Here is a 25,984-nt window from a genome sequence, read left to right as displayed (position 1 = left end):
AAGTCCTTGGGGCGCCGGTTTAGCTCAGTGGTTAAATCGCACGTCCCATACAGAGGCCATAGTCCTCGATGCGCAGCCCCGAGCTCGACCCCCACTCTCAGCCCCTTGCTGTGTGCTATCCCCACTCTCTCTTCCCCCGCCTCCGACACTATCTACTGTCCTCTCTCGAAATAAAAGGCATAAAAGCACATACACAAAGGGACAAAAACAGGATTTAGAAAATACGTTTATTCCTTTAAAATCAGACATGAGAACATCACCACCACATAACTGAAACATGGCAGGAGGGACAGGCAGCACATATTGCATGAGAAGGCATTTCCGTGACTTCTATGTACATATACACATTTTATACACAGTAAAAATATAGTAATTGAAGCATATTGGACAACCAGCAATGTTGGCTTGTAAGCCGTGTGTAACATTCATGTAGAAAAAAGCGTGGGAGATTAACAACCCAGAATTATCATGGAGGAAATCTATCTATTGTATCACAATCGAAACATGAAATATCAAAAGTGGAGTTGTCAAATTGTCCCCCTTCATGGGCAACGCGCGCGCGCGCGCTATAAAGTTTCAGACATCCTTCTGTCAGTATACAGTATGTGTACAATCATCTAAGGTACATAATACAACTTCCATCATTTCAGCCTGCAGCAATCGATCGTGTTAATAAATATCCTTCTTTAAGAGCTCGAAGGTTGCAGATTGTGGTTCATATTGCATTACTTCAAATATAATGTAGTGTCTACACTGAGCGTCGCCCTTTAAAGCACCAAAGTATGATGTTTCTCTTGTGCCGTGGTGTAGTACATAACCGTGACGGAGCTGGTGTTCATCCAGCAGTTACACAGTACCACCCATTGAAAGAAATAAAAGAGCAAAATGCAGGTGTCACAAATATAATCTGGATGTTTCTGAGTGTTTTCTTTGGTGACTGTTTCACACTCAACCAACAGTTGTGTTTGAAATAATCTATATTTTACATTTATATCAGAAATAATTCATATCAAGTATACCGTCCCAACTAGGGATGCACGATATTGGATTTTTGCGGATATCCGATATGCCGATATTTTCCAACCCTTTTTGCCGATTGCGATACCGATATATTAGGCACGTTTTTTTTCCCTCCTAATTGCAGAGAACATCAAGTCTCCTCTATAGTGGAATTGATATCATGCCTACTCTTAATGTAGTGGCCAAAAACTGCCTCACCGCAGACATCTTGCACCCTTCTTCACGCTTGACGGAAGAGGCGTTGTACAAAAGGTCACGTGTCTGATCATTCACGTTTCTGATTGCACCTGAATGCAGCATCCCCCCCCGAAAACACGGCAGTGAGGGAGACATGCTCGGACTTATTTACTGCACCCACTATGGAGACATCAGTGATCGCCAACAGACTTTTTGTCAGGTGTGCGTCCATGAATATGTAAGTTAGTGTCGGTGTGTTTGATGTTGTCAAGTCCCGCAAGACGACGAGAACGTGAGCTGTCAGCTAGTTAAGAGTTTTGAAGGTTGTTCAACTTCTATTCATTGGCTCGAGTTTCTGTGACCTTTTAGTCTTTATTTGTAAATCGTTGATAATTTTGTGCAGGCAGTGTGCGTGCACACTCGTGCCGAGTTAATGTCAAGCTTTTTTAGGGAATCATCGAGCATTTAGGCAGAATTAAAGTGTTGTTTTATTGGCGGAAAATAACGGCAGAAAACTGACATAAGTGACGATGCCATTATCTGCAGATACCGAGCCGATAATATCGTGCATCCCTAGTCCAGACTACACAACACATTGGTAAATGATGGGTTTTAAGAGCAAGAACAATACTAGTAAATGTACTTTGATTTTGACAGGAATGTGGAGTTTAATCTTGAAATGTCTCAGGCCACAATGTAAACCGATTCTCTGATAAATAAGAAATAAATCTTTACCGGGACTAGGTCGATGTCAGATACAGCTTATCAGACATGAAATTATCTAGACAAAAAAAAGTCTAATAATAGATCCTTAAAACACAGGTCAACCCAGTGTTATTACCTTACACCACATCACAAACCCATGCAGGCGTCCAGGAGTGTCTCATTTCATTTTCCCATTGACCCTAAACATTCGCAGGAACTCCCCACTCTTCTCTTTGGTGCCGCGACTGGCTCATAATACATAAAGGCTCAGTCCTACATCCTCATCTGTGCACATGAGTAGTTTTCCTTCTTTCTTTATATTCACAGCTCACATTTCCCCTTCTCCCTCTCTGCTGCATAGACCACATGTGCCTAACAAACAAACTGTAATTCATTAGATGCGATGATGACTCAGGAGCAGAGTTTCGCTACAGTCATTCAAATGTCTGTATCAAACCTCTCACTGGGTAAAAAAGCGCTCTGCCTACCACCTCAGTAGCTTGTTTAGTGCCCATAACAAAAACATAAACGCAAAAAAAAAAAAAGTGTTATTTTTTTCATGATCAGCGAGGTAAACGCGGAGTAAGACTACATAAAAGAAATACAAAAGTTAGTTTAACACGCTGTTAGTAATATTGGTCCTGGAGTGGGCAGGTGGCATTTCTGTAACCAGCAGAAATGATCAGTAACAGACAAACATCCTGTGCTGTCAGGAGAGCCGAGCTGACAAACCACAGCAACTCAACACTCGACATAAAAGCAACCAAAGCGGCCTGTACTGGTGTTTGCAAGGGGTGTCAAAATCCATCAGTATGGATAGATATATCAACTCAATGATTGACTATTTAATATCACTGATGCAAAGTGAAAGCAGTGATCCATATCGCCTTTATCTTGACATTTCAATTAATGCATCTGCCACAGAAATTAGGTCTATTTTTTTCTTTTAAGCAAATAGAACAGATACATTTTCTATTTAAATGCCTGGAAGAGTTCAGCAATAAAACTGACATCAATGCAACTTGTTTTATGAATGGGCCTATGAGATTGCCTCATATAACTTGGTTTAATCTATTAAAAATCCTATTGCGGCAGACTTTGCCACACCAAATATCGTATATAAATTCCCAAAGCTTAAATATAAAGTTGTACTGTAATGCGACTTTGGATTATTACACCCCTTGTGTTTACATTACAATCTAAAACACTTTAAAAAGCCAGACAGCTGGATGGTTGTTCGTGACATACAAATGGCAGTTTGAGACACACATGAAAAAGGCACAAGCAAGTGACAGAAGCCAGAAGCTGGAAATTATGCTATGAGCTAACAGCTAGCATCTACTCGCCAGCAATGCTCTTCTCTTTTTATTAATCCATACTGGAGCACACATGGTCACATCAGAGGGAGAGATTTATCAGGGGTTGTACAAACGTGGTCTGCCATGTTAATAATAAGACACATTCTGCATAAGAAAAACATTGTAATGTACATTAAGCGGTTGTGAGATCTAGTCGGACCTTTGCAGCACCGCCGTGGCTTCCAGCAGAATAACTTAGAACTAAATCATCGTATAGGTGTGTTTCAACCCATCCCTCCGCTGTTTCAAACTAAATACTTCACATCCACAATCAGCAACAACAACAAAAAAGAAATCATACATGATTGCAGAGTCGACAGCAGCACGTGTTGATTTGATCAATGAGCACTGATAGCTGGGAGTGCTCCTGGTCATGAGGAGTGCTGAGGGGAAATGGATGTGCGGTAAGAGTGAGCATCACGGAAATGTGAACCCACTCAGGCTGTGCATGAACACACAGGGAATATTCACTCCTACAAACGCAGGCTTTGCCCTTCATGTGCTCATATATATGTGTGTGTGTTCCTGCTTTATCACTTCAGGCTGAAAATTAATGGACGACTGACTCTTCGTGGATAATTTCACTGCCTTCACCGCTCACTGAGGAATGGTGCTTTTTTTTTTTTTTTTTTACAATTACTGCTGATAATTGTGTTTGTGCTGTTACTGCAGCATCCTTCATGTTGTGCTCATGAAGACTGATCTTTGTCTCAGAAATGTAATGATGCTAGAGCTGCCAATTTCAGCATGTTTATCAAAACAGTTGGGCTGAGGGATATTCAGGGGGGCGAATGTGTGTGCACAGTGACAGTGTTAATGGCCGGGGCCTAGCACTCACTGCTTTCTTCATTGTCGCAACCTCCACTGCAACTCGCTGCTCCGTCCAGCCATCCCTGTATACTCTGTACAGGTGAGAGAACAACAGAGGTGTTGGTTCCATCCAACTCAACTCGTGAACAAATGTCTTGCCTTTCCGTGGCAGTGCGTCTGTTTTTTACTGTGAAGATGAAACCAAAGTCAGATTATGAACAGTTACACACCAATACTGGCAGCTGTTACAGAGACATGACAAGTAATCTTGAGTTAAAAAGGGGCTATATGTAACTTTCAAAAAATCCTCATTCTTAGTGACACGGTTGGCCGTTGAGTGAACTGCAGTCAACCTTCTTGTGCATGCATGAAAGAGCATCCAGGGCTTTTGCCGAAGACACACAAAGCTGAGCATGCTCAATCTCGGAACTCACCGGCTGTTTACTTTTCACTGATCAGACGTGTTCATTGACTGGTATCATGTTGACCGCCATCATGTTGTCCAAAATTATCACTGTTTGTCATAATACCTAAGTTTGTATCATGTTAGTTGGCAAAGTTATTTGTCAAGCTAGACAAATGATAAACACAATCAGATAGTATTTTTGTTGTCATAACGCAAGCGAGCAAGGTTAGCTAACTAGCTCTAACATAACTACACGTCATGGATCTGGCAATGTGCTTCGTAACCAAACAGCAAATTACTCAATTACCAGCCGGATCAGCCCGGGGAGTCTGCGCGAGTTAGCTGATGTTATCTACTCGATGGTGTTTTGCTGTGTTGCCTAACTGGCAAGTCGTCTGCGATAGCAGACAAGCTAACATTTGCTTGTTTGCTAACGGTAGCTTGTTGCCAGCTTACAGCTAGCTGGCTGACCTTAGCCTAGGCAGGTAATGTAATGTTATTAGGTAATAGAAAACAATTGGTAGTTATGCACATTTGCTTTGTTCTGCTACATAATTTACTGTTGACCAAAATCAACACCGTTTGTCATGTAAGCTGGTGAAGTTATCTGTCAAGCTGGATAACTGAGATACACACTCAGATAGCATTTTGGTAGTCATAATGTTAGCGAGTATGCGAAGGTTAGCCAACTAGCTCTAACATAAATACACTGCATGACTCTGGCATTGTGCTTCGTAACCAAATGGCAAGTTACGCCGGCGAACCAGGCACTCATCACAAGCATTAGCGAACATTAGCCAGGCAGGGCAGGGCGGCTGGAGAGAGCTGGGATGAAGCACTCGTCCTGTGAGAGGAAAAAAACGCTGCACCCAGTGAGAGAAAAAACGCTGCATGCGGGTTTTGCTTCTCTGATAACAATACGTTTTACTTAGTACAGAGCTAACAACAAGCTTACAACGCGTAGCAAGAAACCAGTTGTGGGTCTGTTTTGATCCCCAAAAGCAATCGAAGGCCAACAGGCTATTGGAGGCAATGGAGGAAGTTGGGGAAGGTATCAATTTTTCCGTTCCTCTACTATCCCTTCACACATTGGCAATAAAAAAATGATATTTGATTGATGAATACGTGTAAAATCTTACATATAGCCCCTTTAAAGACGAGTAACTTAATCATTTAGACTTACAAAACAGATGTTGGTCTCAGGGATGATGTCTGAGAGTGAAACTACATCTTCGTTTCCAGAAAGGTTGCCTGAATTATCTGCAGCTTCTTCTGCACCAAAACTAGAGCAAAGAAAAGGTGATAAATAAGACAAGTGAGATAAAAATACATGTACGTTACAACCTCATGAGGCTGCAGCTTTAGGTGTTATAACTGTTCTTTAGTACCTGTGAGAAGGACCCTGGTCAAGGTCTGTGTTTGCTGATTTGTGCACTTCCACCCCAACAGACCTTCGGAGAGAATTTATATTCAGAGCAGAGAAAATAAAAACAGTGTAATAGTGAGATGGATGAATCAAAGTCACGCATTACTGTCGTTACCGTAGGGGAGGAGAGCCGGAAGCAACTCCTGTGCTGCCTAGTGATGAGGTGGACAAGTTGGCCTCACAATCAGCCGCGTTTTCTACCAGCGGAGGGGTCCTCGGAACAAGATCTGGTCTTCCTGATTGCACCCCTGAGAACAAAGTATCAACAAACCAAATCGTTCAACATGTCAACACTAGTTTCTACATTATCTGCACAGCTATGAGTGAGGCTGCAGATACATCGACTTCACTTTAAAAAGGTGCTTGGCTTTGGATGTCTCCGTTCTTACCGCTGTCTGCTTCTGAGTCTGTGCTTTTATAGTGGCTGTGGTAGACGAGTCTGGAGTCCATGGATGACTGTCCTGTTGCATGGGAGAGTGGGGTGGGACCTCCCAGGGTGGGGGCCCTCCGAAGACCCCCCTGACCTCCACCACGACTCTTCTTGGATGGTGACGGTTTTACTGAAGACAATAGAGGACATAAGAGTGATCAATAAGTTGGCTAGACTTTTCACTCCTTGGATTATTAATGGATCATACGCATACTTACGTGGAATTTTCTTGAACACTGTGTTGCACATGAACTGCTGGAAACGATCTGCATAGAAGCCAGGTCTGTGAACCGAAACTGTGTCCTAAAGAAGAACAGGAACAATAGAGCCATTAGAGGAGCAGGTCAAAAACCAGACAAGTCCGCACCACGAAAAGCTGTATCTAGCATTTTTATTATAAATATTAATTGATCTGGCATAAATTTAACAATCAAGCTTTGTTTAACTTTCTGTAGCATCTAGCGTGCAGACTCTTACCCCGTCATGGACCAGGGCCTTCCAGGAGTGCTCCAACTTCTTAATAAACCTAAATAACAAGACATAAAGAAAAGATTTACTGGAAGTTATATATGTGTAATGTAGAAGGGAAGCTAGCTCATGATATGTGAATTAATGTTATGTGAGGAAATGTTTTATCTGCCTTCAGACACCAACCTGTAGGACTGCAGGATGTCAATGATGCCGATGTAGATCAGTAACCTTTCTCCTTTAGTATTACGAGAGGGAATCCCGCCCATGCTGGAAAAACAAGGCAAGAGAAACAAGTAATTTAACATCATCATCATTTTTCACTTATACAAAAACAACTTCAAATTCAGCTCTGCGTAAAGACTCACTGGTCTTCTGAATCCAAGACCCCCTTCCCTCGAGCCTCCCCCTGAATGGACTCCATGGCTGTGCAGTAAAGACTTTTCTGGGCTTGTGGCCGGCGCTGGTCTGGGGTCACTGCTCCCTCTGACCCCCCGCTGTCCCCCGAATTTCCCCCGCTACGCTCCCGCTCCCGATTGGCCTGGTCCATGTTGTGGATGCCCATCAAGAGACTGTAATCCATGATCTTGAAACTCTGCAAAAGCTACATAAAACACACGAGTACAATAAATGTGTTGATGTGAGGTGAGACCGACAGTTTCACAGGCTCACAACAGGCTTTGGTAAGGTTTAGAGGCTGCGTATTTGTTTGTTATTTTGTGACAGAAAAGTGGAAGTAAAAAAACGCTTTAAAAGGTACAATTCTAGAAAACTGCAGAACCCCTTAACACTTTATAATTCTTATTTTACCTGCTATGTCACTGCCTAAAACTGGATGCTAGTGATGTGCGCGTCCTGAGTCAACTGTTGGAAATGAACAACTCCTTTTTCTGACTCGGGAGTCACCAGTCCTCATCTCCACTAACTCGTTCACACACTCACCCATCCTACCCGCTACTAGCCTCTGCAAACTTGAGGTGAGACCACCATATAAGCCTAGCCCCGTGAGAATAAACAACCACTTTGCCGCTTGTTTCAACTCCGTACTCGCTCCCACAGTCCAGCACCCGGCGCTCCCTCCCTGCCCTGAGAGTTCTGACTCGAGTTACATGAATCGCTCACTCACTCAGTACCCGCAAAAAAAGCATTTTTTCAGCACGCAATCACGGGAAAACAAGCGTCACAAACCACATGAAATGACTCGCTGTACTATCATAAAGTGATCAATTAGCTCCAAAAACAATCAGAAGGTCGAGTAGAGCTGCATGTAAGCTCCATTAATGTTAGCGGAGTTAGCCCAAAAGGGCGACAGAAGTCTCTAGTGCGCATGCTCTATGGGTGCTTGGGCCGGTGGGAGATTCAAGCTCAGAGTGAGTCAAAAACTGGACTCTCTTTAGTGAGAGACTCATGCAAACTCAAGTTTGTAAAAAGAGTCAAACCTCCCATCTCTACTGGATGCCACATCGTTCATGAGTAGCTTTAGTGTTTTAATTACAATGACTGTGACTTAAATGTGTTTCTAAAGTTTAATTATTGTTTTTAAGAGTTTCTTTATTTTAGTATATGTCGGATAAAAGGCAGTAAAACCTTAGATGAGGTGGAATCACACTAAATACTGATTACGCATATTTGAACCTCTGTTTGACCACGACGTATGAATACGCTGGTAGCTACAGGCATTGATGTCTGCTCATTTTACATACAAACATTATGATTCCTATTCCAGTTCAACATTTTCACATCCTACACAACGGGGCTGTAAGTGATCAAATCATTTTCATATGCACGATGACAACACTGCCACAAAATTACCCAAGCAACACCTAAATCCAATCAGACAGCAACAACTAGCTTGCACAATGGTACCCACATGACTCAATAGTCTGGAGTAGTAAAATTGGCCACAAAGAGGAAATGTTTTTACTTGTAATTTTTCTACTGTTCTTAAACGTGCTATTTGGGCTCAGGGGCTGTATTGTGTTTTATATTTTGTCATATTATTATGAACTCAGTGATTCCCTGTTGCCTTGCAAAATGAGGATAACGTTTGATTTGATAACTGAAAGAGATATTAGGGATGCACAATATTGGATTTTTTTGCCGATATCCGATATGCCGATATTTTACAACTCATTTAGCCGATTAGAGAGAGATTACAGAGATCATCAACTCTCTTCTGTATTGGAATTAGCGTACAGTATAATGGTGATACTCTTATCACATTTGTTACAACCGTCGGGGTGACGGGTCTTGAGAAGATTAATCAAGTTTGTAGTGTTGAAAGACTTTGCCTTGGCTCCTCCTCGCAGCACCGAAGCTGAGCAGTCATTGCAAATAGCAGTTTTGCTATCTATTTCGGACACTTCGAAAAACTTCCACACCACGGACATTTTGGCTTCTAACTCTCTCATGCTGCAGGTAGACACACGTGACGTCATCACGCTGCGGGTCTTCTTCACGCCGGGAACATTGCGCCGATGTCGGCATTTAATCAAGTATGCAGCAGCCCATTATTTTATCAGATAATTATATCGGCGGATATCGGCCAACACGCCGATATCCGATAGTTCATTTTTATGCCAATATCGGCCGATACCGCTAACGTGCCGATGATATCATGCATCCCTAATATTTTAGTGAATAAATGATGAACAGCCACTGGGATGCAAGTTGTTTGGCTTTCCCAACTCTGATAACCAAACGCTACAAATACCATATTACAACATAACAGACACACAACATGTTACCGTCCTGTGTTTACTGTGCTTATAAATGCTGCCAGTCTCATCCCCTGAAAAGGTATCTTCCCTCAAAGTAAACAAAGTGTCAGCTTACAGTCAGGCAAGCTTGAGTCATCTCGTCCGAACCAGACAGTTGGTGATACTTCAGTGGTGGAGCTCAACACTAAGCAACAAAAAATTACTGCCTGATAACACTGACTAATCGGCTTCGGACTGACAGGAAATGATAGATGCCTCTTTAGAAAACAGCACGTTTAACAGCAAAGAACGAGTGTTTTATTTACAAGTCTGTCTTGAGTATCTCATGATGTGGGTTCTTATTAGACTTGTTGGTCTAAATAAAACATATCTATCATTATATGCATCTTTCTTGCAAAAAATCAAGTACCTAAATAAAGTATCTTTTATGTAAGGCTTGAAATTTCTATACTTAAATTAAAATCAATCAGCCCATGAAAGACGGTGTGACTCACCAAGCAGTCCCTCTGTATGGTCTTGCACAGGGCATTGTAATTGTCCGCTTCCAGCAGCAGTCCATCAGGCAGGTCCTGGATAAAGTCCAGGTCTTTGTGAATGGGAACAGCCTTTTCCCTCTCCTTAGGGGAAGCTCTTCTCTTATACGTGGAGCCCTTCAGGTCGTATTTGAGGTGCATGGGGATAATCCGAGGCAGGAGATTGTTCATCACTACGATACGGATATTCTTGCCCCCTGCTTGAACGCAATACAGTCCGTAGAACTTGGGGAGCAGGGTGCGCTTGTTTTGGTTTATATTCTGGGAAAAAAGGGGGAGAAAAAAAACGGATTAGATATCTGACAAAGGAATTATTAGAGCGCCCGCTCGTGTTGTATCAGGCTCACCATAAAGTATCCAGGCAGGAGCTTCTGGAGGAACTCAGCCTCTTTGTGCTGAACAGTCTTGATGATGAACTCGTCATCGCTTGACACGTAGAAGAGGGATCCGCTGGCTCCGGGGTTAGACAGCTCGATCAGCGGCTCGTTACACAGAGAGTACTTCAAGAGGAAGAGGAGACTTCATTAGTATCTGAGCAAACATGTGGGCCATGAACCGTGAAGTGGAATATCTCACAGTTTAGGTGACACTTTTTATCCTCAAAAAAGAGGGAAACAAAATTAAACCACTCTACAAAAACTTCTTTAAACACAGTGGTGCGAGTTTGGTGCGAGTACTGACCAGGTAGTCGTCTGGCCGGATGCCAAAGAGTTCTCTGAAGTAACGAAAGGCAATAGGAGCGTAGGTCTTGAAACGAAAGTCACTGTAGTGATGAGCAGGGGTCAGGTTACTGCCTTCACTGAAACACATGAGAGAGACACAGAGGCCATAAACTCCATGAAATAAAACAAAACCACAGATTTTACTCAACTAGGGCTTCTGTTACCAACCTGGGGAAGAAGATGCTTTCCACCACCACAAAGTCCTGCATGAGAACGTCCCTTTCTGCCTTTTGGCTTAAGCTGCCGACTGTGTGAGTGATGCCCAGCTGGATGGCACCTTTTAGGGCAGAGGATGTGGTCTAGAAAGGTCAGAGAGGAGAAGATGGTAAGCACTGGAACAAACATTTACCACAGACACTTCTGCCGTTTCTCTTACTATTCTTAGGCTTCTGGTGAGGGGAGCTCCCAAACTAATTTTAGAACATAAACACCAAACACCTTTTCCCCTTTTCACCTCAGTGCTCAGTTCTGTGAGCGTCAAAACCACCTCAGAGGTCACTGACCGCCCACCCACCCTCGCCCCTGTTCTAACCTTTTTATAGGTGGTCTCTCCTGTGGTGGTCTCAACGCCCCGGTGTCCGATGGTCTTCTTCATACTCTGAGTTGTGCCTGAAGAGCCAGGCATCTACGGAGAGGGGCCGAGAGAAAACCATGCGTTTATGCTTGTGAACACAAAGGACAAAGAGACAGCTGTGTGCAACCTTTAAGACACATTGGGTAAACATCATCATATGACTGCCACGATGAACTTGCAATTGGCCTAGCAAAGAAGTTAAACTCTCAGCAGATCAACTTGTGAGGCAGGAGAAGAAAAGAAGTGAAGGAAACGTTGTGTTTCTTTAACTGCAATTACTACACACATTTTCTCCCTTTAGATTGCATATATTGTAGAGATAGACCGATATGTTTTTTTTCAGGGCCGATACCGAAACCGATTATTAGTAGTCAAAGATATTTGAAGCCGATATTCATTTGCAGTAAAAGTGAAAATATTGGCGTCAAAATTTTGAATAATACAAACTCCAACACTTCACTTTGTTTAAATGCCTTTAAGCATATGCATCAGAGCCAAAATAACCCAGTTTTAAACTGATCTCTTATCGGCCGTCGGTTTAAAAAATTAAAAAATAAAAATAAAAAAGCCGATGCCGATATGCCATATGTCAAAATGCTGAATATCGGCGCCTATAATCGGCCCAGCCGATAATCGGTCTATCCCTAATATATTGTGGAATTATTGTTTGACAGTCACTGGTACAGACGGCAAACTCTCCAACTATATAAACACGGTTGACCTGTTTTATTCCGGCATTTTTCACCTGTTATTACCTGTATGTACCTGTTAAAATACATTCTGTGACTGACTTCTCAAGTTGGAAATGGCTGCATGAATACAACCTTAAACTCTCTAAACCTGTTCTTCTTCCCTCCTCAGGGCTGACTGGATCAACATTTACATTACTCCAAACATCACAGAACAGGTGTTTTGTCAAGTCAGCTTATAATTTATGATATCCTTACCTCTTGAGGGGCCATTTTTCTGATGCTGCTGGCCCCTAAAGACAGAAAAAAACAGTTCAATTTGGTTTGTGATAAAAACAAACACTAACTTTCGAAAACCCTAAGGTCCCGCAAATCTCAAATTTTCGTACTCAACTCCAGGATACCTTTGCATGCACGGCATTAAAATGATTATATAGAATTTGAGCTGGCAGCTTTTTAACATGGAAGAATTTGTTAATGACTGTTTAAGAAACCCTCTGCTGGTTAATTAGTGAGGCTATTTCCAGGACTGGCTGATGACTACGAGGGCAGTGATGAGCAGCAGACCTAAATGTGGACGCAGTTACCGACTGCTGCCCCCGATACACCAGCTCACTGTGAACTGAAACTACTTCTCCCCTGAGCTGGCTGCTCCAGATTCATAAGGTCCCTGCGGATGTGTGTCTACACTGAACAGCCTCCTTTCAAAAAACAGCCTAGTTTGTGTCTCGCAATAACTTTGCTTTTTATTCTGTGATAACCTCCAATATGCTAACATAGGTTTGAACCATCACCAAGCAAAGGCCTCTGAGTGTGTGTGAATTTGAGACGGGCCAGCCAAAGATAAGAAATTAAATTGAAATACATGACCGGGACACATGGGTCTATGCTCCTGGTTTAGCATGATACCGACAGCAGCAGCTGCAGCACACAGTAGTTTTTTTAAAGGGCACACTGATAATAAAATAATACTCAACTTGATATCCTGTGTCCTTATGTAAACTTGCTGTTTAAACCTACTATCTCGCCCACTGTGCAGGAAACCTCTAGCCTGTAACCAATGGCAACACCTACTTCAATGCTGCAGTGCCACAGGTCAATATATACAAAGGGATGCTGGGAAGAAAGTACCCCTGTAGTAATGATCCTGTGTGTGAGAACTAATCTACACCCAGCACATTCAATCCAGACGAGGCACAGCGAGTGAACACTTCAATCCGACAAAGTTGGGTGTTAATAATAAGGCAGACTGTCTGAATGCCATGCAGCTCTTCTCAGTTAACAAGGACACACACAGCAATCCTCCAGGAAACAATGAGCATCATTCTGCCCACATTTCCCCTCATTATGTAAAGCCACACACTATATCATCACTACTCATGCAGTTTCTGCTCACGCACACAGAAACACTCACGCACACCCATGCGAGTACCTCGCTGCAATGCTCTCCTCCAGAACTGAGTCCTAATATCTGTGGAGCAGGACATGATCAGCCTGACAGACTTAACCTACTATATGAGCAACACTGAGCACATTTAAAAACAGGATTTATTTATTGTCTTCAGTGAAAAGAAAATGTGTTTAATCTACAGCTAAAATGTTTAACCTATCCAATCAGAAAAACGCTTGCTTGATAAGCAATTGATATTCAATTTGCTCCTTTTCTTGTATCATATAAGGCAGAAATAGATATTTTTGGGTTTCTGACTGATGGCCCGATAAAACAAGCAAGTTGAAGACGATGCCTTTGGCTCTGGAAAATCATAAGGGCATTGTTTTACTATTTTACACCACTTGATATACAAAACCATGAACCGATAACTGAAGATTAATTGATAATAAAAATAACTGCGGTTGTAATTTCAGCATATTGCATTCTTTTCTCACAAGTCAATGAAGACTAGATAATCAGACACACTGGGCAGCAGATTTAGGATAGGAATTTCTCAACCCAACCCAACTACTTAACAATGACTTGAGCTTGTATGTGACAGGCCTTATGACAATGGCAAACCATCTGTTCTCTCTGTATACTAAACAACTCCCTGCCAACCTTGTTCACATGTAGCCCGCAGCCTGCGCAAGGCAATAATATGGGACACACACACTCTCCTAACATCATTTTCTGCCTATGAAGCCTCCATAAATATACTGGTTCTTTGCCTGATAAGGAAACAAGGCCAATAAGGGCTAGTATGAATACCATTATGTTACTGTCACTCAAGTGTCTGTGAGTGTGTGTATGTGTGTGTGTTTGAGAGAATGCTGTATCTTGTATTTGTACAGTGGAGGGCTCTCAGCCATGTGGGAGCTAGAAGAGTGCTTTGAAGCCACTATTTTTATTCCCTGATTCAGACTGGGTGGCTACAAAGGGAAGAGCAGCCTCTCTGTGCACAGGGACGCTAATAAGTGACGCACAACTAACGGGATTAGCAAAATGCAGCGTGGCCATCATCTGTCCTGATCTGAGAAAATAAGTATCCTCTGAAAGGACTTGAGCTGCCCACAACCCATCTGTGTCTGTGTGGTCACTGAAAATAGTGAGGAGGCAAATCACAATGGTTGAAATTAGACACACTAGTAGGCTATTCTAACATCAACTTAACATTGCAGAATAAATTACGTCTGTTCATTAACTACATAAGCATGACAACCCTGCTTCATTGTATTAGTTAATCAATACGATCAATAAGTGTTTTGATAATATATCACCCTTTATTGTGAAACTTTCGAGAGTTACCGATAGAGTGGTAATGTTGAATGTACCAAATGTAAAGTGAATTTGCTAGCTAACCTTACCACAAACCTGGGCAGACAGAGAGACAGAGGATGAGGAGGGGTGTAACAGGCGAGGAAGGTTGGGGGAAAACAGCAGTGCCCCATAGATGGAAAGACCCATTTTAATCAGTAGCCACTTAACACGTCCCGTTAATTTAATGAACAATAGACTGATATTTATCAAACCTCATATTCTCCCAGCTGACTTATTAGTATAAACCGCCTCACCGTTAACCACATTAACCAGCTCGATAACAAAACACTAGAACCAACGTGGTGCCAGAATTTTTCTTTAAATGCAACATATCCTTATAGTTATAACTATATAAAATCTGTTGACTTGTTAGCCAAAGATTCGTTTGAGCACCAAAATAAAGAAACATTAACTAAGCTGTATAGACTATGCAGTTAAACAAGCTAACCATTGCTTGGTTCATTTGTTAGGTTGAGAGCCTCGATGCTAACTAGCTAACTGGCTAACCGGGGCTTGATAAAGCCACATTCACCGTATCAAGCCATATTAGTCGCTCCAAAATGTGAAACAGATGTTTATGTACAGTCGTTTTAAAACAATAAACAAGGAATATATAACAACTAGATACCTGTCGGGGCTGTTGATCCCGAGTCTGCTGTTCCAGCAGTCGCCATTATGATTTGACTGTTCACATCACAGGCGGCGCAGAGCAGACAGTTGGATTCTGACGCTCGTGTCGCAGCAGCACTACAGCGCCCCCAGCGGACTGAAGGGGAACGGTTTCAGTTTCAGTTTATCTCACACAATATTGAAAAGTTTTGCGGATGATTGAATGGAAAATGTTTAGATTACTTTAGAAAACACCTTGGGTGAAGATAATGATTTCCAATAATATCTGAAAATGTCCATATTTTTAGACATTTCCCCAAAAGCCATAGAAATCTCAGTTTTCAGTCTTAACCATGTGTACAGAAAGTACAAATAAATACAGAAAAGTAAAATAAATAATAGGAAGTACAAAAAATAAAGGTAGGATTATATACAATTATATAAACTATACAAGAGTAATTAAAGAAAGAAAGCAGTATGCATACAGTACCCACAACCACTGTTGTAATAATAATGCAATACTGTCTCAAGTGAAGTAACATATGGTTTGATTTGTAGCTGAAATTTTAAAGAAGGATATTATACACTATATACACATTATACTATAACAGCATACTCCAATAACATACAATATTACTATGTAATAATTAAGTGCTTGTCCATATTAATATACTGTATGAGTCTACCATATTACAGTAACATAATACAGTATAGTATAGGATATAATAGATATAATATATAGCATCGTAGAGCACAGCAATATAGCATATAATCTAAAATATGAACATGGTATATTATCAGAATAAAAATATAGAAATTGATAATAAATTATATACAAAATTGTCTTTATCCAAGTTATACTTTAATCTTTGCAATTTTCAAATACTAAATTAGATTTTGTTTCTGTGATCATTTTATGTTGTTGACAGAATAAAATCTCATTTAACCAAATGACTCCCCATTTTACAGAGGACAGTTTCAACAGTTAAAGCGGTCAAATGGGCAAAATGTGGAAAGTAATGTTATGTTGTTTAACATCCACCTCAAAGACTCCCTGTCATAACATATTTTAACTGCAGGCCTGGCATGAAGGAGACAGAAACCACACAAAAGCTACATTTTAAAAATGTTTTTATTAGAGCTGTTGAAGATATCATCAAAACCATATAAAAAGAGAACTGATCTTGCAGCTCCAAAGGAATCAAAAAATGCTTTCAATATCAAAAGTGTAAAGAGCAGCCTATAAAAATAGTGGTACAGCATGTGCAACAGACCAAGCATTTAACACTATCTCTGTAACTTTAAAAAGGTTTTCTTGTGATAATGATTTTCATGTGATGAAAAGATGCATATGACACTGGCAGTAGATGAAGCTAGGATTTGGTCCACAGAATATTCTAACAGACCTCTAAGTGTGATTTGTGAAGGAACAATTGCTCCTCTTCAGTGACTGGAGGTTACCTCTGCTGCTAGCTTGCCATTTGTCTGAATGGCTCAGTGCTAGAGGGGTCAGCAGCAAAAGGTTGTACGGGTTTAAGACAGAGGGCACCTCTTCTTCTTCTTCTGGCGTGAGAAATTGGTTGCTTTGTTGATGGCATCCATGAGAATATTTGAGACACACTCTGGAGCGTCTTGTGAAGAAGGCTTACGGCAACAGCGGCGGACAGCCGGTGGAGACGGCTTCTTTGACGAGCACAGGTTCCCTGACATTTCCTTCAGCTGATTTCATAGAGAGAAAAAGCATCAGAAAATATACATTTTTGAGGCAGATTTGTAGAGGCTAAGCTTTAATTGTCAAATATTACATATTAAAGTTTGTCTTCTGATTTGTCTTGCTAGATTTTTCAGATTCACTCCCTTTTTTCACTCACCCTTTGCTCAAAACAACTGCTCTTGTCTTGTTCAGACAGGGGGCAGCATTGGTGCACAAAGCTCTTGAGAGGAAAACCAACAGGAAACCTAAAACACACAACATCTTTGATATGTGTCTCACTGTACACTGTTCACATGTTCTTTGTGAGCCACGACAACTGCACTTTTAAGATAAGAGATATTTCAGCATATTTGACAGCTTGAGATTCATTGATTTAATGTGACAGAAGAAAAGTCTGGAAAAAGGAGACAAACAAGAGAAAGAAAGAAAAAAGAAGTGGTGTCTTACTTCTTCTTGATGATCTTGTGGGTGTCACAGACGTTGTGAAGTGAGAGCTCTTCAGTGACAGAAGTCATATTAAAACGTGGGTTGGGAGAAATGCTTTGGAAACAGCTGTATCGATCGCTCGCCTCCGTTTTGGAACAGCAGTGGAAATCCACCTGTTCACCGTTCACACCTGAACAAAACTTGTCGAGCTCATCAGTCCACTAAAACACAGCAGGAGAGAGGACATAAGAACCAAAAATGACTGGAAATAGCAAAATATTCATGTTTGTGTGTTTCTTAATTCACCTTCCGATCAACACAGTTCAGTATATTCTGTTTCTTCTTGCAGCACTGTTTGAATCCCTTTTCTATACGGTTAATGGTCTTCGCTTGACGAGCCACTAACTCGTAGCCTGAACCGGGCAGGCACTTGATGTTATAGAGGGGACGCAGCTTCTGGTTCTGGCACAGCGGTTCAAGGACGTCTACGGTGGGTCGTCCAGGAGGAAAGTTGATGTCCACTTTTTGGGAAGTAGATGGTTTCTTCATGTTCTTCCTTCTGCTTCCTCTGGCACTGTATGGAGTCATCACTGTCCTGTAATGTATGAGACATAAGGTCAGATGGAAACCTGACCTCTTAGCCTTTAAAGATGATCTTTAAATATAGGAAGTGAGACCAATCTGTAATCTCTCCTTTGTCCTAAGAGAAAAGGTTGATGTTACTCTGTATTGGCCTTATCGTCACCAAATCAGACGATAAGATCCAAACTGAGGCCTCTGGCTGCATTCAGACCTTCTAAAGGTCTGCTGCTCTGCCATTCATCTGAATGGGAGCGCTACATTGATGAAGAGACCTCTACTGTCCAGAAAAGTAAAATCATGACTCATAATGTAAAACACCACTCTGGTGTGTTATTGGCTTCCGTTAAACCTTCAAACTTTATAATAATTAATGATGATAATATTAATAATACTTTATTTGTATAGCACTTTTCAAGACAGGAAGCATACAGTTTAACAACTGTATAAAATAAATTGTTAAATAAAACAAGCAAAAGGTAGTAAAATACGATAATGTTAAAGTATACACACCAGAGCTCTAATAAAAGTAGCTCTCCGCTAAAAAGGCAAGTTTGTAAAAATGTGTCTTAAGACAGTCTGTGAAGGTTCTCTGTCTGCAGATTGAATTCAAAGTGGAAGACCAGAGATGAGGTGCCTTTACAGAAAAAGCTTAATCACCCTTTGACTGCAACCTCGACTCTTGTATGGTTAGCAGGCCTAATGTGGCTGATCTTTAAAGGCCTTCTTGGGCAGTAACGTGATAAAAGCTCACTCATAAGGCTTGTATGCTATGAGTAAAAGTAATTCTACAGGGAACTGGGAAGCAGTGCAGAGCAGCTTAAACTGGGGTGATGGGAGAGGTACGCTTTTCTGCAGAGTTCTGTACAATCTGAAGTTGGGCTACAGGCATGTAAACAGGGAACTGTTACCTTAACAGGACGTCCTGGATCATCTGTAGTATATAGTGTGTAGTTAAGGTTTTTTCTAAAAGGCTCAGTGATTTTCTCAAATAGCTGGGCGTTGTAATTTAAAGCTGATGCTAGCTCTCTCTTTCTATATATAAATATATATATATATATATATATATATTTATATATATGTATATTGAGTATTAGTAGCACAAGAGAAGTGTGTAAACAACTCAAAAGGTTGTGAATGTTTTCTGTAACAAAGGAACAGGAATAATCATGGAATAAGTATCTTTTTTATTTTCGGTTTATTTCTTTTCATGGGATTTAATGACCATGACAAAAATATACAATATAGCCACAGACATATTTTCACACCTGCTAAATAAACTGATTTCTGGTTTTGTCCACTGCATAAGAACATACATGTTTAAGTTTAACAAAGCAACTGCTAAGTGGGCATAAGAGAAAAGAAAAGCCAATACTATTACTTGAATTTAATTGATTTTAAATAATATATATTGGCCGAGTAATGCTGCTTAACATCATCTTTACTGATGCTCATCTAATTTCCCTGCGTACCTCTGGCAAGTGTTGGGGTCAAAGTTGAAGACCACAGAAGAGGGAAGCGGTGGCATCGGCAGCTCCTCTGTCGGCTCATAGTTCGGATTCGGAGCGTCATTGTGGAAGCAGTTCAGCCTGCTGCTGCCTGACAGTCTGCAGCACGGGTAAAGAACATCCTTCACTGATGAGTCCTCCGTACAGAAGTTTTGGAGCGACAGCTCCCACTGTGATAGGCACAGGAAACAGCACAGCATGGGATGTATGAATTAACTGAGTCTGCCTGCGGGAGGTCATATGTTGAGTGAAAAGTGAAAACAATCATAGTAAGAGGAAGACTAAGTAACGCTTTGTTCACTGAACAGTTCGAGACAGGTTTGTTGATTGCCCTTTAAACTGCTCCACTGACGCTCATGCCAAGGCCTGTCTGTTATGTCTGAGAGGCTGGGCTGCATATAAAGCGCTTATCGCCTGGATGCGCCTAAGGCCTTCAACTTTATTTAAAAAATGCAAGTACCATCATCTGAGCAATGTGAAGAATGTTTCATGCCCTTTTTATATTCTGAGTGATACAAAAACAACAGTGTTTGTGCAGAGAGCACGACACGAGGCGGACTTCTGTACAGCTTCAGGGATTCAGGTTGGCGATGTTATGACGTCTTTGACAGCATTCCTACAAATGCGGTTCTAAGTGTATAATTGTTTTTAACATGGAATCATATTGGTTTGGATCCAATTTAATCTCAGCATTGCATAATAGCAATATGTTTTTCATCATGTTCCACCTCTTCTTGAGAAAGTAATGTTTGGACTAATGAGAAGATGACGCGGAAACATAATTAACGTAATCTCTGCCAGGTGTGTTTGGGAGCATGTGGGTGGGGATCAGTGGAATGAAGGGGAGACAATAAACAGGTTACATTATTACATATTATTAAGGAGTCTTGTTTTGAACCAGAGCATCTGCTGATTACAGTGTTTCTCACTCGTTTTGGCTCAATTCTGCACCGAACAGTGGAAGTTGCCAAAACAATATGAGAAATCCTTTCCAACATTTTGTTAAATTTCCACAACAGAGAGATAGTTTCTCACTTTTTTTGCACATATGAGCTGTTTTGGGAAATGTACCTTTAGTGCTGAGAAGTTCAAATATTTTTTAGAAATGTGCCAAACTGTGAAAAACTATAAGCATCCTAATACAGTATGTTAAGATCCACTTAAGTTATTAATAAATCTCAGTTTTGTTATGTGCTGTCTAGACTGTCAGAGAGCCGGTTTCAATCAACCAAAACTAACATGGCTGTCATGTAAATTGTCCCTTTTGGCCAAACTATAGCGGACAACAGGATTAAAAACTGAAGCCGTTGACTTGCAGTCCCGAGCGGCTGAGCGGAGGAGTGAGGAGTCAGTAGTCAAAGAATTATTTTTTTCTATGATTGGCAGAGATTACAATGAGAAATAAATAAAGAGGAATCAGGGTGAGAACATACAGGATATCATATTGTCAAATTGCTGAATTAGCTGAAGGAGCTGTTGGGAAAACTTACAGCCTGTGTGGCGCAACACAGAGTCACTTCCCTCTCCCACGTCTGGTTCCCTTTGCAGCACGTTTTGAACCAGGTCTCTGCCTTGTTTACGGCACAGGCCCGTCGCTTCTGCTGGCCGAAACCAGAGGCAGGAAAATAAGAGTCTGGATAGTGGGGACGGCGGTCTCCATGGAGACAGATGGCTTGGAGATTGTCTGAGGTCGGTCTGCCGAGGGGGAATTGAACGGGATAGTTCAGCAGAGGAGGACCACCAAAGGAACGGGGCCCGAAACTTGGTTGACCTAAGAGGAAAGGAGAAGAATAATAATGTTAAATTGACACTTTGAAGGTAGTAGGTCGTACAGATGACAACACTTAACAGAAAGAGAGGAACATATATACGAACGTCCTCTTGGTGTCAAGACTCCCGGTCTGGAACTCTCTGAAAGATTAATAATAAAAAAAGTAAGTGTTTTTCATCATCATCATCATCATCATCATCAAAAAAAGACAGCTAGATAGATAGATAGCAGTGTACCTCTCGCTCTCAGGGTCTCAAGTGGTTCTACTGGATGGACCGGCTCCTGCCTTATGGTGAACTCTATGAAAAAAAAGAAAACAATACACAAGAGATGATGGCAGGGACACATATATTTGTATTGTCCATTACCTGTAAGATAAAGAAAGTCAGGCACACAAAACTACGTGGCAAAGGTTTCAATCAGACATCAGAACAGAACATCGTAGAAATATGTAAACAGATGAAAATCACCTTTAGGATCGAGGAGCTCTGACAAGTCGATCTCTGACTGCATCACGGACTGATCTGGGTTTTGTATCTCTGAAAGATGTGGATTTTCAAAACAATGGTTTGCAAAAAAAACCAAAAACAAATTCTGCAAGCATATTAGAAAAGCATATAAATGCCTACATTTATAAAATGCTTGCCTGTAAGTTTTCTTTGCATGACCTATCTTAACTTAATCTGAACTAAAAGGGAATCTTGAGTGATTAGAGATGTCAATAAAACTATAATCTGCCACGCCTACAAATTGTCTTAACAGCAACAGGAGCTGTCTTCCGAACTATGTGTTTTTCGAATCGTTCTGAACTTTATTTTCACCCAGATTTTAGTGGATGCTTATTGAGACTTTGATAGAATATATGCGTTTCTACTGTTTAAAGCCACAATTCCAGAGGCTCTAAGCTAGGTGACTCACAACAGATAAACCACAAGACAACCTCAGGATTACTTTTCCAGGGCTTGAAAAGCTCCCTCCACAGACGAAGGCATGACATTAGAATTTTTAAAGGTTAAGTCAAACATCCCATGACTGAACTGAGCTTTGTAAGGACATAAAATCACTGGGGTCTCAAACCTGCGTCCTTACCCGAAAATAGCCTCCTGAAGTAGTGAGGGTTGGCTAAATGCCACAGTGAACATCTGAGATTCTAATTGGTCCCTGCAGAGATACTGCACTAGCATGTGAATACACTCACCTTGCATGATTTTGTCAAAGTCAAAGGTGATCGGACGCTGCTCAAACATGTGATCATCTGGAAAATTGCACAGAGAGGGAGAGAGACAGAGAGAGAGAGAGGCAGAAAGCCAGACAAAGTTACGCAACAGAAATTATGCTGAAAGTCAGCCAGTGGTGAAACAAGTATTCCTTGAGTTAAATAATCGTAACACAATCACTTTCAACAAGTTAGTCCTTACATTAAAATTTTACTTTCTGCAAGTGAAAGTTTGAAAATATTATCAGAAAATGTACCTGCAGTAAGCACTGTCTGTGCTGCATTCTTAAATATAACACATACATACATTTAACATTACACATGTTGGAAGTTTCAGTTGAGACAATTTTCAATATTTGCATGGCATTTCATCATTTAACTTATAACAATACATCAGAATTTTTACCCAGAAATGTTAATCTGTTAAGTAGCTATGACTATTAAACAAAGTAGCCTATGTAGTAAAAAAAGGAGTAGACCAACAATAACACAAAAATATTAAAGTGTGCTTATTTGTACTTATTATGTAATTTTAAAAAGTAGGCCTACTTAACCTACATTACAGCACTGTAGAAAACAGAGCAGACGTGTACATCCAACTCCTGTAAAGTCGCTTTAGCCAAAGGATTCATGTCAGCAGCACTTAAGGCAAAATAAACGCACTTACATTAGCTCAGCCGAACAAAAATGGAGCGCGGCTCACAGTCAAGAAGCAAACACAACAACTTTTTGGTATGAGAACAACAACCAAAATAGTGAGATTTAAAAGTAGCTACTTACCCTCGGATGCTGAGCTCAACAGAACTAACACAAACGCGGTGGAGCAGACTAGAGCCCCAGACGACCCCATTGTAAAGCTGTCTGTGTGTGTCCGGTACTGTCTGTCCGGCTGCTGCTGGCTGTGCTGGCGGAGCAGAGAGAGAGCAGAGGCCGCCCAGAGAACACGCTCAGCCTGTTTGTTATTGGTCCGACACACGCCGCCGTGCTGTCCGTCTGAGCTACCGGGACAACAGTTTTTATGCATGTGGGGTTTCAGGGGGGAGGAAAGAGGGGAGGAAAGGAGGGAGGGAGGAAAGTTTTTCGACATGACTCATATGGGAACCGCTCAGATCGTGGGTGCTGCAATGGTGCGTTCATACGGTAAACTATGATCATGTATTAAAAGCACAAGTGTGAACATGATGTTATATAAATCATTTATTCCGGCTGTTACTCTTAAGCAATTTTCATCACCCTACCATCAAGACGAACCAGTTAATTTTTAGATCGGTAGTTAAAAGTTCGTGTTTGTGTGTCATATATTTCTAACAAAATACTTGACAGTCTTCGAATTAACAATAATTACTTTATAAATTTTTTTAGGGCATGGTTGCTTCATCATAATCACTCAGGGGGGGAAAACAAAACAAAATATAAGTGTCTATTGTTCTGTAAACAACCTTATTTTATTCAAAATGAAAGAATTACCCTTTAATAAAATCATCCTTTTATATTTTGCCATATTCATCAAGGTTGGTGGTGCAAACAGATTGTTTCAAGGACAAAATCTGTTTTATGTTCATGGCCCATCGGTTTAGAATTGCACTTCAGTTGGGTGGATGGACTGATAAGATATTTGAATATATTGAAATATAGCAGCATAATCCAAGATATAGGCTACTGTCTCAATATAAGCCAAGAAAGAAGATCCTACATTTCCCATAATGCAAATCATTACAAATTTTTGTTTGACTCTCTCTGTGCATTTAAAATATCTAAACTGCCTGCTGAAAATGTATGATCTTCTGCCCAAAGCATGTTTTGTTTTTCTGAATTGAGAGTTGATTTTTCTTAGTTATAGAGGTTAATTAAAATTGATGTGTAAAGTCAGTGGAATGCCCTATACCCCAATCTGAATTTTGTCCACTGCTATAAGGCCTCAAAGTCCTTGTTATCTCACACTGGGTTTGAATCCAGGGTCATCACGGCCTCACAGATTCCAGCCTCAAACACTGACTGTGACCTCCACACAAACCCTCCAACTATGTTCTTGTAAAAAAGCCAAATCAGAGTAGAGAAGAACTCCCTGTGCAGCTCTGCTTTAATGTGTTTGCACTCTGTAGGCCACGGCTTAAAGTACATGGATTATCCTGCCTTTGCTGCTCTGCCTACAGCTCTTTCCCATCATATACAAGAGATATCAGGAGGATCAAAGTTTTCCGTTGGTGGGGATAAGTAATGGGGGTCCGGAAACTGTACAGAAGTGTTTACCCTGGGTAGAGAATTCCCCAGAGAGATCAGAGAATGGCAAACAAACCCAGACAGGACTGTAATACACTTCCGCCCCGGAAAAAAACAGATCTACTGTTCGTCATAAAAGCTTTGGGAAATTTAAAACTGTTGAAAAGTTGTTTATGATGTTTGAAACATGTGCATGAGTTAACCGTACAGACCATAGACGGGCAACATGGTGGGTTGTTTTCCTTTAAATGAGGTCAATGTCTGGATTTTATGGGTCAGAGCAGCCGAAGTACCTCAGCACAAAAGAAAAAAAATGAAGAGACCTCAGTAGGGACATTAAAACATGCATCCTTGGAGAACTGTTGGTGCAATAGTTGCCACTATAATCTGAGTGTTATGTTCTGTAGTCTTCTGTTGAAGTGGGAAGACATTGTGAGAGTTGTTTACCTGATGTCTGTCCAAACCAAGCTGAAATAGAAAAGCAAAAATCCCTACTTTCTAGCACACAACAGAAGACAAAGACACAACCTGCATGTTTGGAAAATTGCAAAACTTACCACATCCAATTGAGTCAGAGTCTTTTAATTTCCTATAAACTTGGTAAGCAACAGTTTATATCCATGACAACCTAAAAAAAACAACTTTCCACTGCCTGAGTGAGTCTGCTCGACAGTCATGCACAGTGACTAATATTTCCTTTGTATTAAACACTGCACGCCAATGCTCTACAGTGTGTTTGTGCTGTTTGACCTGATAATGATGAATCAGTCTTGTCACTTTGCAGAACTTTTGCTATGAATAAACAGTTTCTGTTGAGTACATGATATTTTCTTATCACATCACAACTGCATGGCTCAGTCTTACACGTGTTTGTATTACACAGATAGACAAATAATAAAGTTAGCACGTCTGCTTCGTGTCACAGCCTCAACAGTTTATTAGAAGGTTTACATGGAATCATCTTCATTATAATCACAGAGGACTACAGCCTGATAAACAGAACTCAATGCTGAAACCTCTGAACAATTCCTCCTATACCTTTTATCCAAAGTCGTGTAAAGAAAACAAAATATATGCAAGATAGTCTGGAAAAGAAAGGGAAAGTTTGCACACAGAGGAAGACATTTCTACTATATCACCATATTTTTTTC

At 40.9% G+C, this 25,984-nt stretch overlaps 2 protein-coding genes across 3 annotated transcripts; both read right to left on the bottom strand.

The window, feature by feature from the left end:
- Positions 1-220: 220 nt before the first annotated feature.
- pip5k1ab (phosphatidylinositol-4-phosphate 5-kinase, type I, alpha, b) lies at positions 221-15,483 on the bottom strand. Its single transcript, XM_069656158.1, has 16 exons — positions 15,419-15,483; positions 12,297-12,331; positions 11,308-11,400; positions 10,944-11,074; positions 10,735-10,852; positions 10,401-10,553; positions 10,015-10,314; positions 7,169-7,404; positions 6,987-7,070; positions 6,810-6,858; positions 6,551-6,635; positions 6,292-6,462; positions 6,018-6,150; positions 5,865-5,927; positions 5,660-5,759; positions 221-4,162 (listed from the first exon to the last, which is right to left on the bottom strand). Exons 1-16 carry the CDS (start codon positions 15,462-15,464, stop codon positions 4,088-4,090), a joined length of 1,872 nt encoding a protein of 623 aa, XP_069512259.1. The 5' UTR covers positions 15,465-15,483; the 3' UTR covers positions 221-4,087.
- Positions 15,484-16,513: 1,030 nt separating this feature from the next.
- Positions 16,514-23,603, bottom strand: LOC138584814 (extracellular matrix protein 1-like). 2 transcript variants are annotated; one of them, XM_069657128.1, is made up of 11 exons: positions 23,394-23,603; positions 22,596-22,652; positions 21,868-21,936; positions 21,634-21,696; positions 21,502-21,537; positions 21,117-21,397; positions 19,591-19,796; positions 17,846-18,134; positions 17,561-17,760; positions 17,271-17,358; positions 16,514-17,118 (listed from the first exon to the last, which is right to left on the bottom strand). In XM_069657128.1, the coding sequence occupies exons 1-11, from the start codon at positions 23,461-23,463 to the stop codon at positions 16,933-16,935; spliced, it is 1,545 nt and encodes a 514-aa protein (XP_069513229.1). In that variant the 5' UTR covers positions 23,464-23,603; the 3' UTR covers positions 16,514-16,932. The 2 variants fall into 2 exon arrangements, with proteins under 2 accessions (XP_069513229.1, XP_069513230.1); XM_069657129.1 differs by lacking the exon at positions 21,868-21,936.
- Between the last annotated feature and the right edge of the window lie 2,381 nt (positions 23,604-25,984).

Source organism: Semicossyphus pulcher, unplaced genomic scaffold, assembly GCF_022749685.1.
Source record: "Semicossyphus pulcher isolate SPU_LCO1_2020_fin unplaced genomic scaffold, fSemPul1.0.p SCAF_9, whole genome shotgun sequence".
Classification (NCBI taxonomy): Eukaryota; Metazoa; Chordata; class Actinopteri; order Labriformes; family Labridae; genus Semicossyphus; species Semicossyphus pulcher.
Note: the sequence above shows the minus strand (reverse complement) of the source record. Positions and strands in the feature narration are given on the sequence as shown.

Coding starts and splice junctions, on each gene's coding strand:
- pip5k1ab (XM_069656158.1), bottom strand. CDS start 15,464: ATGGCGACTGCTGGAACAGCAGACTCGGGATCAACAGCCCCGACAG. Junction 10,853..10,943: donor GAAAGCATCTTCTTCCCCAG/GTTGGTAACAGA, acceptor CATGTGTTTCAG/TGAAGGCAGTAACCTGACCC. Junction 10,315..10,400: donor TCCTGCCTGGATACTTTATG/GTGAGCCTGATA, acceptor CTTTTTTCCCAG/AATATAAACCAAAACAAGCG.
- LOC138584814 (XM_069657128.1), bottom strand. CDS start 23,463: ATGGGGTCGTCTGGGGCTCTAGTCTGCTCCACCGCGTTTGTGTTAGTT. Junction 21,697..21,867: donor AGAGCTCCTCGATCCTAAAG/GTGATTTTCATC, acceptor TTTTTTTCATAG/AGTTCACCATAAGGCAGGAG. Junction 19,797..21,116: donor TGTGTTGCGCCACACAGGCT/GTAAGTTTTCCC, acceptor TGCCTATCACAG/TGGGAGCTGTCGCTCCAAAA.